At 45.6% G+C, this 15685-nt stretch overlaps 2 protein-coding genes across 2 annotated transcripts; one reads left to right on the top strand and one right to left on the bottom strand.

Annotated features, from left to right (window-relative positions):
• The first annotated feature begins 14 nt into the window (after positions 1–14).
• Positions 15–2139, top strand: ZNF697 (zinc finger protein 697). The gene is made up of 2 exons (XM_053370293.1): positions 15–78; positions 928–2139. Exons 1-2 carry the CDS (start codon positions 15–17, stop codon positions 1767–1769), a joined length of 906 nt encoding a protein of 301 aa, XP_053226268.1. The 3' UTR covers positions 1770–2139.
• An 817-nt stretch (positions 2140–2956) lies between these two features.
• HSD3B2 (hydroxy-delta-5-steroid dehydrogenase, 3 beta- and steroid delta-isomerase 2) lies at positions 2957–10768 on the bottom strand. The gene is made up of 3 exons (XM_053370290.1): positions 10376–10768; positions 5618–5782; positions 2957–4112 (listed from the first exon to the last, which is right to left on the bottom strand). Exons 1-3 carry the CDS (start codon positions 10527–10529, stop codon positions 3298–3300), a joined length of 1134 nt encoding a protein of 377 aa, XP_053226265.1. The 5' UTR covers positions 10530–10768; the 3' UTR covers positions 2957–3297.
• Between the last annotated feature and the right edge of the window lie 4917 nt (positions 10769–15685).

The following is a 15685-nucleotide window of genomic DNA, read 5'->3' as shown; positions in this document are numbered from 1 at the left end:
GGATTCCCCAGTGGATGGAACCAGTAGAAGAACTGTGTGCATCTGTGCTCTCCAGTTCTACAGAAAGAGAATTTATAGGTGAGATAGAACAGTCCAAAAAAAAAAGTGGTTTATATCAAATATCTCATCCTGGTCTCGCTTTATGCACGGTGTGGCTGGAAACACACTTTCTAGCTGGTCTTTATTAATCTTCGTCACTAATGGCAGTACAGTGGACACTCGGGTTGCGAACGTGATCCGTGCGGGAAGCACATTCACAACCCGCAGCGTCTGCAGTGCCGCATCTGCGCACGCGTGGGTTGCGATTCGGTGCTTCTGTGCATGTGCAAAGCGTGATTTAGCGCTTCTGCGCACACAAGCGCCAAAACCCAGAAGTAACCCATTCCTGTACTTTCGGGTTCGGCACGGTGCGCAACCCGAAATCGTGCAACCCAAAGCGTCTGTAACCCGAGTTATGACTGTATAGATATCCTCACTTTCTCCTCCCTCCTCTCTTCTGCATCTTTGTCTCAGGTGGCCGATTGTGTAGTTGTGCTTTCCTTATGAGGCAACACTGGGGTGGGCGAGTGGCAGCTCTGAGCAGCATGTGCTTCCTGCCAGGCCCTGAGAAAGATTGGGCAGGGAGGGGACTGGGCAACTCCAGTTTCAAATCCATGTTTCTTTGGTGGGGAAGGATTAGCCCCCCCTTCCCACTTCTCACCTTCATGGGGTGATTACCAGCATGAATTACCTCTCTTCTTGGCTGTTAACTTGCCTGTGTCTGCCTCACACCCGTCTCCCCAAAGTCATGCCATGAAGTGTCTTCTAGTTATTCCGCCCTGGTCTGTAGGATTCTTAAAGCCCTCAGGGGCCATGCCATACCTGCTTTTCAGGCTATTATTAATATTATTGGTCTAAATCCTCCTATCTGATGCTTCTGCTTTCTAGGAAACTATGAGATCCCAAGTGAGTACGAGGAAGAAATTCCTCCTGGAGATGATGCAGAGAAGGTGCAGCAAGATGAGCTTCTACTGAGACAAAATGAAGAAAATGCTCCCCAGAGTCATGGAGGAGCCATTGAAGATGAGCAGATGCAAGACAATTGTCCTGATCAGCAGCATAATGAATCTGCAGATCGAGGTGGTAGCCTGGGACTCCTCCAAGACATCGTGTCTCCACCTGGGATTCCCTTGGGAGTAGAACCTTTCCGTTACACCGAAGGTGGGGAGAGCGTCCAATATAATTCAAGCCTTAATGTCCAACCTGAGATCTCTCCAGTGGGAGAGAAGCCGCATAAGTGCACTGAATGTAGCAAGAGCTTCAGCTGGCGCTCTGACCTTATTAAACACCAGAGAATTCACACGGGGGAGAAGCCCTACATATGCAGTGAATGTGGGGAGAACTTCACGGTGAGCTCTCACCTTTTTACACATAGGAGAATCCATACCGGAGAGAAGCCTTTCCTTTGTCCCGAGTGCGGGAAATGCTTCAGTCGGAACTCGCACCTTGTGAACCACCAAAGAACCCACACGGGAGAGAAACCCTTTGAATGCAGCGAGTGCGGGAAGAGCTTCAGCGATTTCTCAACCCTGACTCAGCACCAGAGGACGCACACAGGCGAAAAGCCCTATATATGTGTTGAATGTGGGAAAGGCTTTATACAGAGTTCGCATCTCGCAAGGCACCGGAGAACCCACATGGGAGAGAAACCCTACAAGTGTGCCGAGTGCGGCAAAGGCTTCCGATACAAGACGCACCTCGTACAACACCACAGACTTCACATAGGATAGGGAAGCATGGGGAGGACGGCTGCCTTGCCTATAAAAGCTAATGAATGTTCTAAGTTTCATGGGGAAATGAAATAAAGAAGGAACCTTAAGAAACGTAGCGTTTTTAACTGTAGTGAACAGAGGCCAGAGCTGTACTTTAAGTAGGAAACATGTTTGCTGTGTGTAAACCATTGCTTGCCAAGTCGGTGTTTAAACTATGGGTGGCATGTGTGTCTGGAAAGCCTGGCCAGATTTATGTGGAAGGACTTGTGTGGCCCTGGGGCAACAGACAGCAGGGTGGAGCTTTCTCAAGGAACAGGGAGGGAGGCTGGATCTTGCAAGTCAGGGAATTTGGGGAAGTGGGTGAGTATAGTTGATGGATTGATGAGTTTAACAAGGAATGGGAACTTTGGACCTGTAGGGATACAGTCACCAAGACCTCAGCTGATGTGCAGTAAGTGAGAGGAACACTTTGTTTGTCCTCGTTTAGCGAGCAGAAAGCATGCTGTGTTGTGTAGTTGATTCCAAATGGTAACTTTGGAAACCCCTCCCTTTTTCATCTGCAGGTGGGAAAATTCCCCTTCGTCTTTCACGCAATATCTCCCCTGATTGCATTGATGTTTTCTTTTTAAAAATTATATGTATACGCATGCTGCTCTAGGGGCTCAGCTGTCCCTGGCTTGGGGGGGGGGAGAGGAAATGGAAGAGCTTTTGAACATGTTAACAATGTTTACTTTTCTCTGAAATAAAACCTTGGGGGTTTTTTAATATAAAAAAGAGTTACCTATTCTTCCATTTTCAACCTGTGCTTGGATTTCTGGTTGAAATTGCATTTGGGTATCTGGAAAGTGTTCAGATGCACTTAACGGACAGTGAAAATATTGCACTCTATACAGTCCCTAGGGGTGAAGAGGCACCGTAGGGTAGAAGGATTTGTTAGCTGGCATGACTTGGGGGCCAGAGTATAGAATCAGCAGGATCAGGTGGTAACTATTTTATGGTCCGTACTAGAGAAAAATAGGAAACTGAGACGAGAACCAGGCCAAACCCTTCTTTGCACCATATTCTTTAAGAATGTATTTTTTCCTCACCCACCCCTTTTTGGCAGCACACCTCATCACCCTTATTACAAAAACTATTGCCACTTGATCATGCTGATTCTATACAATGGCCCTCAAACTCAATTTAAAAAACCCCACACACAACACTTGTTGCACAGGTCATGCTTGTCCTGTTGATTTTATATATGCATTGCTATTATTAACATTTATCTGCTAGGTGCTTGCAAGTAACCTGTATGTGACAAATCACTGTTGTCCTTGCAGTTTTGAATGTTGACAGGAGCAGATGGTGGCCCATGAGAGCTGGTGAAGAACTCTCCGGGGAGATCTGCTTGATCATTAATGTCCACAGTGAATGAAAGGGTTCTTGTACTTCATTGAGGCATTACAGAAAGTGGGTTTCACGCTTTGGGTGCTCTGTTGCCTCCCGGCTGACCCCCACCCTCCTTACTTCCTGCCTCCTCTTCATCCTACCACGGAGGTCAACCTTAGAGGGTCTTGTTTTTCAGGTAGGCCCTTCTCAGTGGAGCTACTTTGGCAATCCACTGGCTTGTAAGCTCCTTGGCTTCTTCCCATTTGTAGCGAGGTGCATAGCCAAAATCCCTTTGAGCTTTTCTGGAAGAAAAGCTAAACGGGGTATTGACCAAGGTCACAAGGTGAGTATTGATGCGGGGAATGTATCTGACAAAAGGCCGGAGTAAGGAACTCACAATCTCCAGCAGCAGACTATAGTAATAGAACATTGTCAAGGGCATTGGTAGTTTGGGTTCAATACCAAACCCCAGCTCCTTGCTCAGCTCGTAATTTAAGTCCGAATAGCTCATGTGGGGAGTGTCATCTGTGATGTAATAGAATTTTCCTCGGATCCGCTTGACCTTTTCTGGATCCCGCATGGCTTTCGCCACTTGAATGTGAGCTGAAGCAATGTTCCCTACGTAGATGGGATTTACGAGAGCCTCCTTCCTAGATAGCCTTATAAAGACATTATTGTTTTGGATGCTTTCATCGAGGTGGCCCAGAAGGAAAGGACTTCCTTCTCCAAAGATGTACGGGGACCTCAAAGCGCACGTCACAAGACTGCTGCCATCTTTCAGCGGCTGGCCATCCAGCTGCTGCACCAATTTCTCCGCTGCTCTCTTTGATTCAGCGTAAGGAAATTTTCTGGTATCGTGGTACACCGTGTCTTCATCGCCATCAACAATGGGGTCCCCTCTTCTGTTTGGACCCATCACTTCAATGCTGCTGGTGAAGACAAAATACTGGACGTTGTTGTAGAAGCAGGCATCCAGGAGCAGCTGTGTACCTTTGCCAAAAAGAAATACGTTAGCAAGGCTGGCTCAAGTTTTGCTACCAGAGGTGGAAAAATGAAAAGAACATTTCCCTGCACTCTCACACACATGTGCCTTCTGCCATTTTTAGCGATGACCCAAACCCACCAGGCCTATCTTTGTATTGTGCCAGGCCTATCTTTGTAAAGAACTGCCTGCATGAAGTAAGGTGGCAGGTGTTCCCTGTGAGAGGGCCACCTGCTAGGAAGCTGAAAGCCTCTGTAGCTCCTCCCCAGCTTATCCGTTAAAGTGGGTCTACTTACTACACAGCATTTCTGGAAATTGACCTGAGGCTTAATTTGAGCCCCTTTTCAGTTCAGTGTTGTCCTACCACTCATTCTGCATAATGTACATCAGTGTGCATAAAAATCCCTCAACGTGTACTAAAGCACACCAGGGAACGGCCTGTACTAAGCCATTCTCCCTGATGCACTGGTCTTCTACATGCAGGGAGGTTTCTTTTTAAAGAAAAGTGGTTATTCAAACATGCAGTCCTGTCCAGAATCCACCGACTTCAGACTAGTTCCTCGTTTTGTAACAGGAGCCTCTTACATAGACGGTGGGCTTATGGGAGCATTTCATATCAACGTTTAAATGCAGAACATTGTGCACTAAGCATCTGCAGCTGAAACTGCAGTGTAAAGTGGAACAATCTATTCTACCATCTCAGGACTCTGCCTTCTATCCCTACCTCATTCTGCACTGTGTCACTCTAGCTTCCCAAGAACAGCTCTGACAGGCTGGGGTGTGGCTGTGTATACCTGACAGTGCCATGGAAAGGAGACAACAGAGGCTATATTGTGTTGTAGTACATTAGCAGGTGGCTGAAGGGGGCCTAGGAAGCAGGAGGACTCGTGGCAAAAGGTTGAGACTGAATATTTTGCCTGTGTGCATTGCTTGTGATACCAGGCTACCCTCTCCCAGAGGTTGTTGTTGCTGCAACAACAGAAACCACCTTCCCTGCTCTGAATTTCAACTCCCTGGGGACAGGCTGTGGTTGGTCAGCAGTGAAGGAAAGATATGTTCAATAAGCAGCACATATGGTTCTTCATTGGTGAACTATATGCTGATTTCCGCCAGCAATTTCTAGATCAACTCTGCTTCCCCAAATGGAAACCGGAGTTGGAGGTCATACATTTTCTATTGCTGGTGAATGATCAAGAGCTCACCAAGTTAGTGGCTAAATGTCTCTATTTGGTTTTTTGTCGTCGAAACACACTGCAGACATCTGATCTCCCTGGAGACCAAGAGATGTGACGATAGACCCCTCTGCCTCCTTTCTTTTAGCAAATGTTTTGTGCCACTGGGGAAGTGGTAATTCTGTATTGATTTGGTTCGGATGTTCGTATGTGATGCCAATAAAAGGTTTGGTGATGAACAAGCAGCACAAATCACCTTCCGAGGTCATTTCAATCATCTTGCAGACGTTCCTTTCCAAGTGTGTCCCACCCGGATTTCCCTCTGCACAACCCAGTCTTACCTTTCGTGTTGACATCCCAGAGTGTCTGTTTGTCTATATATCCCAAGACGTCGATGAGGCAAGCTGTGTGGATGACAAGAGACACACCTTGGGTAGCCGTGCGGAGGAACGCTGCATCCCGGATATCCCCTTGGAGGATTGTCAGGGGAGTTTTAGTCTTCAGTTCTGGAAATTATGACATCAGACAAAGGGGTGATCAGTTGTTTGCCTCTGTGGGTTCACTAAAGAGCAGGAGAAACCCTACTGTTTAATCTATATCAAGGAGCAGCCAAAACAACATGTTTCTCAGGACATTGGCTGTGTATATACTTGCCAACAAAGATCCGCATAGTAAAAGCTATGGTTTTCCCAGTAGTGATGTATAGAAGTGAGAGCTGGACCACAAAGAAGACTGATCGCCAAAGAACTGATGCTTTTGAATTCTGGTGCTGGAGGAGACTCTTGAGAGTCCCATGGACTGCAAGAAGATCAAACCTCTCCATTCTGAAGGAAATCAGCCCTGAGTGCTCACTGGAAGGACAGATCCTGAAGCTGAGGCTCCAAGACTTTGGCCACCTCATGAGAAGAGAAGACTCCCTGGAAAAGACCCTGATGTTGGGAAAGATGGAGGGCGCAAGGAGAAGGGGACGACAGAGGACGAGATGGTTGGATAGTGTTCTCGAAGCTACCAGCATGAGTTTGACCAAACTGCGGGAGGCAGTGGAAGACAGAAGTGCCTGGCGTGCTCTGGTCCATGGGGTCACGAAGTGCTGGACACGACTAAACGACTAAACAACAATACTCGGGGCCGGATTTAGGTTTGATGAGGCCCTAAGCTACTGAAGGTAATGGGGCCCTTTATATGAGCAAACCAGTAGTGATCTTTTAGTGAGCCGGCAGGGCCCATTAATTACATCATAGGAGCCTACACAACACAAAACACTGTTGCTTTATGTAGGTTTTATTTTATTTGTTTTTTATATTTTGGAAATGTACATCCAGGTTTTTTCCCCTTTAATTTTTTGGGGCCCCCAAGAGAGTGTGGCCCTAAGCTATAGCTTGTTTAGCTTATATGTAAATCTGGCACTGTATATACTATACCTTGAAAGCACATTCTTTCCCTCAAAGAATTCTGGGTGCTGTAGTTTGTTAAAAGTTGCCGGGAATTGTCACTCTGCAAGAGCTAAACTACAGTGCCCAGAATTCCTTTTTTAAAAAAACTTTTACTTACACATTTCAATAATTTTACAATCATTTTAACATTTTAAAAACTCAACTTCCTTCCCCCTCTTTCTGTGGTTCCTAAATTTTTTTGTATTTTCTGCATATTCTGAATTAACCATTTAGTCATCTACTTTAAATGTATACTCTTATAAAACGGCACGTTATTATAACAATCCTGCCAATGTTCTTATTGTTTAGTTTGTTTGTAAATATTCAACAAGCCATTTCCATTCATTTTTTAAAAGTTTGTTATCTTGATTTCTTATTTTTCTGGTAAGTTTTGCCATTTCTGCATATTCCATGAGTTTTTGTGTCCATTCTTTTGTCAGGACTTCTTCTTTCCATTTTTGAGCAAATAAACATGATTGCTGCTGTAGTCACATACATAAATAAATTTCTATAAAGTTTGGGTAGTTTTGTGCCCAGAATTCTTTTGAGGGAAAGAATGTGTTTTAAAGGTATAGTGTATATGCAAACTGTATGTTAGAGCCAATAAGATGTAAATGATTGTAGCCGACTTAAGCCTTTTCTAAATCTGTGCTGGATTATGACACATCTCTCTTCAGTTCAATTGTATGTATTTTCAAAATGTGTGTGTGTGTGTGTGTCTAATTGCCCATAGCCAGTAAGAGATGCCCTTGTGGGCAATGTGTCCAAAAAAGCGGAGGAGCAGAGTCCATGATGTCTCAAGCACTCTACTGCACACTGAAGAAGGCAGAAGGATGCCTGCCTCTTTTTTGAATATTGGTCTTTTTCTTAAAAGCTCATTTTTCTTGCATGACTAACATGACCTTGATGTAATCCCAAGGAGTCTGTGGCCATGCAGCTTTTCAGTTGGAAGCCATAGGGGCATTGAAAGCCGCCTTCCACAGCTCAATATTGACAAGTTACAAGATTTTTATTAAAGTTTTTCACAATACAGATGCAGTTGTACCTTGGAAGTCGAATGGAATCCGTTCCGGAAGTCTGTTCAACTTCCAAACGTTCGAAAACCAAAGCGCGGCTTCTGATTGGCTGCAGGAAGGTCCTGCAGCCAATCGGAAGCCCAGTTGGACGTTCGGAAACCGGAATGTCCGAGTACCAAGGCATTCGGGATCCAAGGTATGACTGGACAATAAGATAAGGGCTACCAAAAATACAGGCAACTCCCCATTTCCATGGGGGTTGTCTTCCAGTATTGTGCATGTCAGCGGTTATGCATAAGCCCATTACACTCGCACCCTGTTCTGTCCCCTTTGGGGGCCAAAAGTGGCACACATATTGGCAGTCACGCATCAATCAGACTCGCACAAAATGGTTGCTGGAGTCCTCTCCTAAAGGCAATTCTCAGCCCTCACCTCCCGCGGAAGGTAGCTGCCCCCCCCCAGCTCTTATCCGATATCCTTCCTTTCTTCTCCCTGCCTCTCACCCTGGGAGACCAAAATTACCCTGTTCACCACCCGGAGCCCTCCATCAGCCATCTACCACCCCTTTGAGTACACAATCCCTGGATTTTAACAAACGTATGACTTCACAGAAAAGGAGAAAAGACGCACAGAAATTGTCAACACCCTGAACCTCAAATTGTCTACAACAAAAAGGTCTCAAAGTGACCGTAATTGACCTGTATGAAGGATTTGAAAGAGACAATGAATGTTGCTTTTGTTAATTATAGAAAACCTTTTAATATTTCCTGAACTTTACTGCTAGGCATGTTGCTGCTGCTATCCTGGATATTCAGGGGACAATGGGAAACTAGTCTGCCAGTGCTCTAAAGTCAGTCAATTAGCTTTTAAACTGAAGGTTTCTCTGTAGAGAAATATATGAACAGCAGCCACAGGAGGTCCTTCCTGCTTTTCCTAGGACAATAACTAAAGGAACAGTTGTCTCTTATTTAAACCTAACTTCTGAGGTTTAAGTTTGTTGCCCTTACACCTAATGCCCCTGGTTTTTATTTTTCGCTCTGGTGCCCACACATGCCTGCCATCTCCTAGAGACCACCAGCCCTGCTCCCAGCACAGGCACACAGGCAGGAAAAACTCGCTTAGCATCTGAACATTCAGCTGAGCATGTAAAAAGGGAGACATCACTCAATTGCAGTTGTGGAAGCCTGTTTCATTTGTTCATCTGAATACATGGAAGTTGTGGAGATACAGCTCACTCCCAATGAACATACATCTTATTTTAATGAATTGACTTTTGCACAACTTTGGAAAGCTTTTACAGAGTTACGACTAAATACAATAAACTCTGCTTATAGAGATGGGAGACACAGAGGCATACCAAAAAACGAACGCGTTTGCATTAGGGGATGTTCTGAAGTAGAGGACCTTATGCATTATATCTTGCACTGTCCCTTATATAATGATGCAAGAAAAAGATTTTTAGTACCTATAATGATAAGGTCCCCTGGCCAGAACCCCTCTGATAAGTACAGCCCACTCAGGCGTTTGCCGGAGACAGTGTTTCTGAGGAAGCTAAAGGCAGTCTGCAGGGAGCGCCCAGGTTTGCAAAGCTGCAGCCTTACGCCAAAGTATTCCTGTTCCACAGTACAACTGCTGCCCCACTGCTGCCCTATTCTACCATCACAGAGCAATATAAGAGAGCCAACGACCCTCACATTAAAAAAACACCACACTGTCAAAATATGAACATGAAACAAATTTTACCATCCCCAGGCAGAAAACTAAACCAGTGAAGAAATAGCAGGCCTTTTAAAGAACCACAGTTTAATGACGGGGCCTGAGGCACCTTACTTGGTAATGGGAATACACCCCGCTGCACAAAACACATTCCCTGCAGGTAGAAAAGTGGCCTGTCAGGGCGAAGGATCCCTGTACGATATACGATCTCTTCATTGTCATTGTCCCATGCAGAACAATGAAATTGAAAAACTACATAAAACTACATAAAAACTACATAAAACTACCACAAAATTACATAAAACTACATTAAAACTACATAAAACTACATAAAACATTCAAAACCCCCTAAAAAATCTAAAAAATTTAGAATACACTATACATAAAACTACATAAAAACTACATAAAACTACCACAAAATTATATAAAACTACATTAAAACTACATAAAACTACTACAAAACTACATAAAACATTCAAAACCCCCTAAAAACTCTAAAAAATTTAAAATACACTATACTGTAGAGACCCGTTATGGTGTGTTTAGAACCAGAATTGCATTTGTGTAGAAACTGTTTCTCAGGCGGCTAGTCCTGGCCTTTGTAACCCTATACCTTCTTCCAGAAGGCAGAAGCTGAAAGAGATCATTCTCTTTTGTGCTATCTCTGCCGCTTTCTTATGGCACCTGGCAGCATAGATTTGATCTAAGGTGGGAAGGTACACTCCTTTCCTGAGCACGCTACCTTTCTAAGTGCATCCTGCGAGCTCCCACCCGTGTTCTGAAATGTTTCAGCTCATGCAACACCTCAGTAAGTGAGGCCACTGTCCCAAAGTGACCCCCTCCACGAGATAACCCTACAATTTGGATCCTCGCACCTCTTCTCTAATCTCCAGTTCTTCCCCTCCCTTCAGAAAACAAACACAGAGGAACTTACTTCCAAAGCGCTGGAGCGTCTCAGGGCTGAGGGCTTTGTCCGTGGCACGAACCTCGGCCAGTCCTTCCTCTTCCTCCAGCAACTGGCAGACGATCCTTTGACCAAGGAATCCACCAGCTCCGGTCACCAGACATTTCGTTCCTGCCAAAGACATGGTGAGGAAGCTGCAGCAGTTGACTCAGGGCAGCTCTTCCTTCTGAGAGACAAGGAGAAGGGAACAGCAGAGCTTAAAAAATAAACTCAAAAGGGATGACCAGATTCAGGTACCACTATGACTAGAAACTCTAAGAAGTTAACTGCTCAAAGAGACAGTAATGATTAATGATCCCTACAATCTCCTTCCTTGTCTGAATTCCTCAGGACAGAGGTGACAGCTCAGGGTTGTTGCTGTTACTGCCTTCTCATCTCAACCTCCTTTTATTCTCGCCCCCGCTTCTCTTTGCCTCCCTCAGATTGGGTAGCACACTCATGACGTTCCCTCTTGATGCACCCAGCTCTCTTCCCTCTTCCTCCACCCACTTGGGGGGGGGAATCCTCAAATTTATTTATTTATTTTTAGAAAAAGCTCGCACAACTGGTATCGCTTGTGTCTGGGGTTTTCCCCCCATGCATTTGTCCCATTCAAGAATTACCTGATGGCCTCTTGAATGGATGGCAGAAGAGTTACTGTATTTCTTGCTCTATAAGACTCACTTTTTCCCTCCTAAAAAGTAAGGGGAAATGTGTGTGCGTCTTATGGAGCGAATGCAGGCTGCACAGCTATCCCAGAAGCCAGAACAGCAAGAGGGATTGCTGCTTTCACTGCACAGAGATCCCTCTTGCTGTTCTGGCTTGGGAGATTCAGAATATTTTTTTTCTTGTTTTCCTCCTCCAAAAACTAGGTGCGTCTTGTGGTCTGGTGCGTCTTATAGAGCGAAAAATACGCTACTTCCAGTTTCGCAGAAGGGGGCCGGCACCCGATGAGAACAGATAACAACTCTGGCTTCATCAATTGGCTGAACAGAAAAATAGCACTGGGAAAAAGTTCACGTAACCTGCAGCAGAATCAGGCAGTAAAAGCCTTTCCATGGCAGCTTCCAGGATGTAATGCTTGAATATTTGCTCTTGTTTTTCAAACAGACAAATGAAAGCACTCGTTTAACTAGCATGTCCTGGAGAAAAGTTCACCCTAGCTTTCTCCCAGACATTTCCCCCCCCCCCAAGTGCATGGGATTTCCTTTAACAAAAAAACCCAGAGTGTGTTTGCTACCGTCCACCTGAGACACAGCTGCTGCTGTTTAAAATGGTACAATGCAGTAAACATTTTATCATTTCAGTTCAGCAGATAGTATAAATGGCCCTCTCATTTTAAAGACTACTCCTCAGTTTTTTTTTCTGTCTGCTGCTTTGGCAAAATCAAAGCAATGCTAGCTTGTAGCTCCGTTTGTAACAAAAACTTTAAATAATACATTTAATTATTGACTTGCCCCACCCTCCGGCCCTAGGAGTCCTCATAAGGGAGCTGGTCCTGGAGGAAGAACTGCGAGGGGAGAGACTCCATCAGGCAAGGCTTCCTCCCTCTTGCCTTGCCCCAATACAATACAAAATAGAATACAAAAACAAGGAAAACAGTCTTACTATGCAAAATCAAGTAACAATTATAGAATCATAGGGTTTTTTTAGAGTTGGAAGGGACCTTAAGAATCATCTAGTCCACCCCCCTGCAATGCAGGAATATGCAGCTGTCCCATAAGGGGATTGAACCTGCAACCTTGGCATTATCAGCACCAAGCTCTGACCAACTGAGCTATGTTTATGTTATAATCAGAGTTGCAGACCTGTGTCCTCATTCATGGGAGTCCGCCCCATTAGGGCTTACTTCTGAGGGGGTGGGCATGTGTAGGATTACATGGGTAATTTCAAAAATCCAATTTACGAACACCATATGTTTTTCTGCGAAACAAACCCCTCTCTAAATTTTGGCACCTTTGCAATATGCGCAATCTGGCAATGCATTGGTTGTACAGTGTGGATGTGATCAGAAAAATAAAGTTCACTCTTATGGATATTTACTCTAAAGTAAGTGCCATTTATGCTGGCTCCCTCGGCCAATAAAGCGAGATGAGTGCTGCAACCCCAGAGTCAGTCATGACTGGACCTAATGGTCAGGGGTCCCCTTTACCTTTAAGTGCCATTTTAGTGGGTCACGGGTGGCGCTGTGGGTTAAACCACACAGCCTAGGGCTTGCTGATCAGAAGGTTGGCGGTTCGAAGCCCTGCAATGACGGGGTGAGCTCTCCCTGCTCCTGCCAACCTAGCAGTTCGAAAGCACATCAGAGTGCAAGTAGATAAATAGGTACCACTCCAGCGGGAAGGTAAACGGTGTTTCCGTGCACTGCTCTGGTTCGCCAGAAGGGGCTTAGTCATGCTGGCCACATGACCCGGAAGCTGTACGCCGGCTCCCTCGGCCAATAATGAGCGCCGCAACCCCAGAGTCGGCCACGACTGGACCTAACAGTCAGGGGTCCCTTCACCTTTAAGTGCCATTTTGTTCAGTGGGTTTACTCCCTTGGAAATGGGATTGCGGTTGTTGGGCTTATGGGCTTTGCTCCCCCCCCCTTGTGATGCTTTCTCTGCATCAACCTTGAACTGTCTGCTGGTGGCTTATCTGACAATTGTGGAAGACATCCAGACCTCCTGCTTGTGTACTGCCTTTCGGAATGAACATTTTCTCCCCCGCTTGAAAATACATGGAATTGGGTGTCAGAGGGCACATTTTTCATGAAGTGCGCACCCGTTTGGCTCATTCCTAACACTGACACAATGTGAATCCAGCACCCGGATTCACAGTGCAGTGTACCCAGAATTCCATGTCGACATTTCTGCAGTTTCCCAGTTTTCAGCTATTTTTTGTTTCAATGCTCTTTGCCTCTGTGCTTACGTGGTTTTAGAATTACATCTGCTTCATAGTTGAAGGATATTGGGATATAAATACGTTAGATAAATTGTATAGACCCTGAACTGCCCAAGATCAAACGAAAGCTAACAAGGCCTCTCCGCTCTTTGGAGCTAGTTAATTCGCAGAGCACACAGGAAATTCTCCCAAAGATGCCCCATTGACGCGGATGTGCACTGTGCAAGAACACAGTGATGCTCCCATGCCTCATGGTTCATGCCAATGGGGCATGCGCAGAACAACTTCCAAGCACATAAGATTTGTTAAGCTGCTTGCTTTAGCGTTTGGTAATAGGGTTGTTGTTATTTAGTCATTTAGTCGTGTCTGACTTTTTGTGATCCCATGGACCAGAGCATGCCAGGCACTCCTGTCTTCCACTGCCTCCCGCAGTTTGGTCAAACTCATGCTGGTAGCTTGGAGAACACTGCCCAGCCATCTCATCCTCTGTCGTCCCCTTCTCCTTGTGCCCTCCATCTTCCCCAACATCAGGGTCTTTTCCAGGGAGTCTTCTCTTCTCATGAGGTGGCCAAAGTCTTGGAGCCTCAGCTTCAGGATCTGTCCTTCCAGTGAGCACTCAGGGCTGATTTCCTTCAGAATGGAGAGGTTTGATCTTCTTGCAGTCCATGGGACTCTCAAGTGTCTCCTCCAGCACCATAATTCAAAAGCATCAATTCTTCGGCAATCAGCCTTCTTTATGGTTCAGCTCTTTATGGTCCAGGTAGAAGGGTTACCAAAATGAAAATGTGCAGGCAGCACGGAAATAATCAAGACTCATATTGCTCAGCATAGATAATAATCAACCCCCACTGTTTTGGTCTTGCTTTCAGTATGGTCCATACAGCATGGATGGTGCTGGACAAATTTGCCCCCTCGGATCTTTTCCCAGATGGACTCTAAGTAGGAGAGAGCCCCGATTGACATGACGGCCACATCTTTATACGAGTCAGGGCGGCTGTGCATCAACAGATAAGGCTTGGTGTCATCAGCATATTGATGACAACCCAGCCCAAAACTCCGCACAATCTGGGCAAGGGGACGCATAAAGATATTGAAAAGCATCGGGGAAGGTTTGCGCCCTGTGGGACTCCACACATCAAGGAGTGCCGCAGCAACAATTCCCTCCCTAACGCCACCCTCTGTCCCCGACCTGAGATAAAGGAGCGCAGCCATTGTCAGACTGTGCCCTGAATCCCCATGTCGGCAAGGCGGTGGTCCAAAAGTTCGTGATCGACCATATCAAAGGCTGCTGACAAATCTAAAAGAATCAGCAGTCTCGACCCGCCTCAATCTAGCTGTCTACGGAGATCATAGGTTAGGGCAACCAAAGTCGTCTCGGTCCCCTAACCGGGGAGAAAGCCGGACTGAAGCATTCTATCAATCCTTATAAACACGCTATAAACGTGGGTAGAGTTTGAACTTCTGTTGACTTTAAGCACCCCACCCTCTTTTAGCCAATGGCCTACTTTGTACCAAGCGAAAACTGCAGTTACAGAAGCAGATGAGCAGATAAGCAGATAGCGTGCTCGTTTCTTATTTTTCATTGATCTGCATTGTTAGATTATTCATAGGAAGGGAATGGCTATATGATTTATTATTTGTCAGTTTTGGCTATTGGCTTCCTGTTAGCCCTGTTTTTATGGTCATATCACATTTTTCCTACAGATGGCAAGGCTCAGGAGAAGAACCTGAAACCTCCCTTTCCAGTTTTAAGATTGTGTTATGTGCTTCCATGGACGTAGCCAGGGTTTTTGTTGGGGGGGCAGGACTTTTGTCAGGGGGCGCAGAACTGTCATGATTGATCAGTTAGTTAAGTATTTCTATTGTTTCAGTTGGTGGGGGGCTGCCCCCCCCGGCTATGCCCATGTGTACTGCCATAGCCAGGCCTTGCTAGTACATTCATAGCATGTTACAGAAAAAATGGGTGGAATGGCCTCATCTGATGTTCTGCTTCAGTGACCTGTGGTTGAGCCAGCAGGAAGTGAAAATCTGCAGGCGGCTCTTGAGAACTAGTCCATTTTGTACTCGAGCTTCTCTCTGAGATCACTCTTGTTTGTCCTGAGCTTCTGTGTCCTTCCCTTGGGCCCTTTCTGCATGTACTGATCTTGTGGAGAGACTCATGGTCATGTAGATAAGACATGAAATAACACTACATCAGCCAGTAAGACAGCTTTCAAGGCCGTTCACTCAGCAGCGTTAGCAATACTGCATCACAATGACGGAAGTTGCTTTCCTGGTTCAGCAGGGTTTCCTTAAGTCATGAGGGAACATGCTAGAGACTAAAAAGGAGCGCAAATATCCCTTGTTTTGGCATCCGTCTGTTTCGAGAGACAATGGAGTGCGCCTCCAAGGTGAAGTCAAACCGCTGGGTTAGCAGTG

The sequence above is a fragment of the Podarcis raffonei genome, chromosome 17 (assembly GCF_027172205.1).
Source record: "Podarcis raffonei isolate rPodRaf1 chromosome 17, rPodRaf1.pri, whole genome shotgun sequence".
Lineage (NCBI taxonomy): Eukaryota > Metazoa > Chordata > Lepidosauria > Squamata > Lacertidae > Podarcis > Podarcis raffonei.
This window is presented reverse-complemented; position numbering and strand designations above follow the sequence as displayed.

Excerpts from the sequence above, each read along its gene's own strand:
- ZNF697 (XM_053370293.1), top strand. The coding sequence starts at position 15 with ATGGAACCAGTAGAAGAACTGTGTGCATCTGTGCTCTCCAGTTCTACA. Across the intron at positions 79-927 it reads TACAGAAAGAGAATTTATAG|GAAACTATGAGATCCCAAGT; the intron begins GTGAGATAGAAC and ends TCTGCTTTCTAG.
- HSD3B2 (XM_053370290.1), bottom strand. The coding sequence starts at position 10,529 with ATGTCTTTGGCAGGAACGAAATGTCTGGTGACCGGAGCTGGTGGATTC. Across the intron at positions 5,783-10,375 it reads GACGCTCCAGCGCTTTGGAA|AACTGAAGACTAAAACTCCC; the intron begins GTAAGTTCCTCT and ends CATAATTTCCAG. Across the intron at positions 4,113-5,617 it reads CTGGGATGTCAACACGAAAG|GTACACAGCTGCTCCTGGAT; the intron begins GTAAGACTGGGT and ends TTTTTGGCAAAG.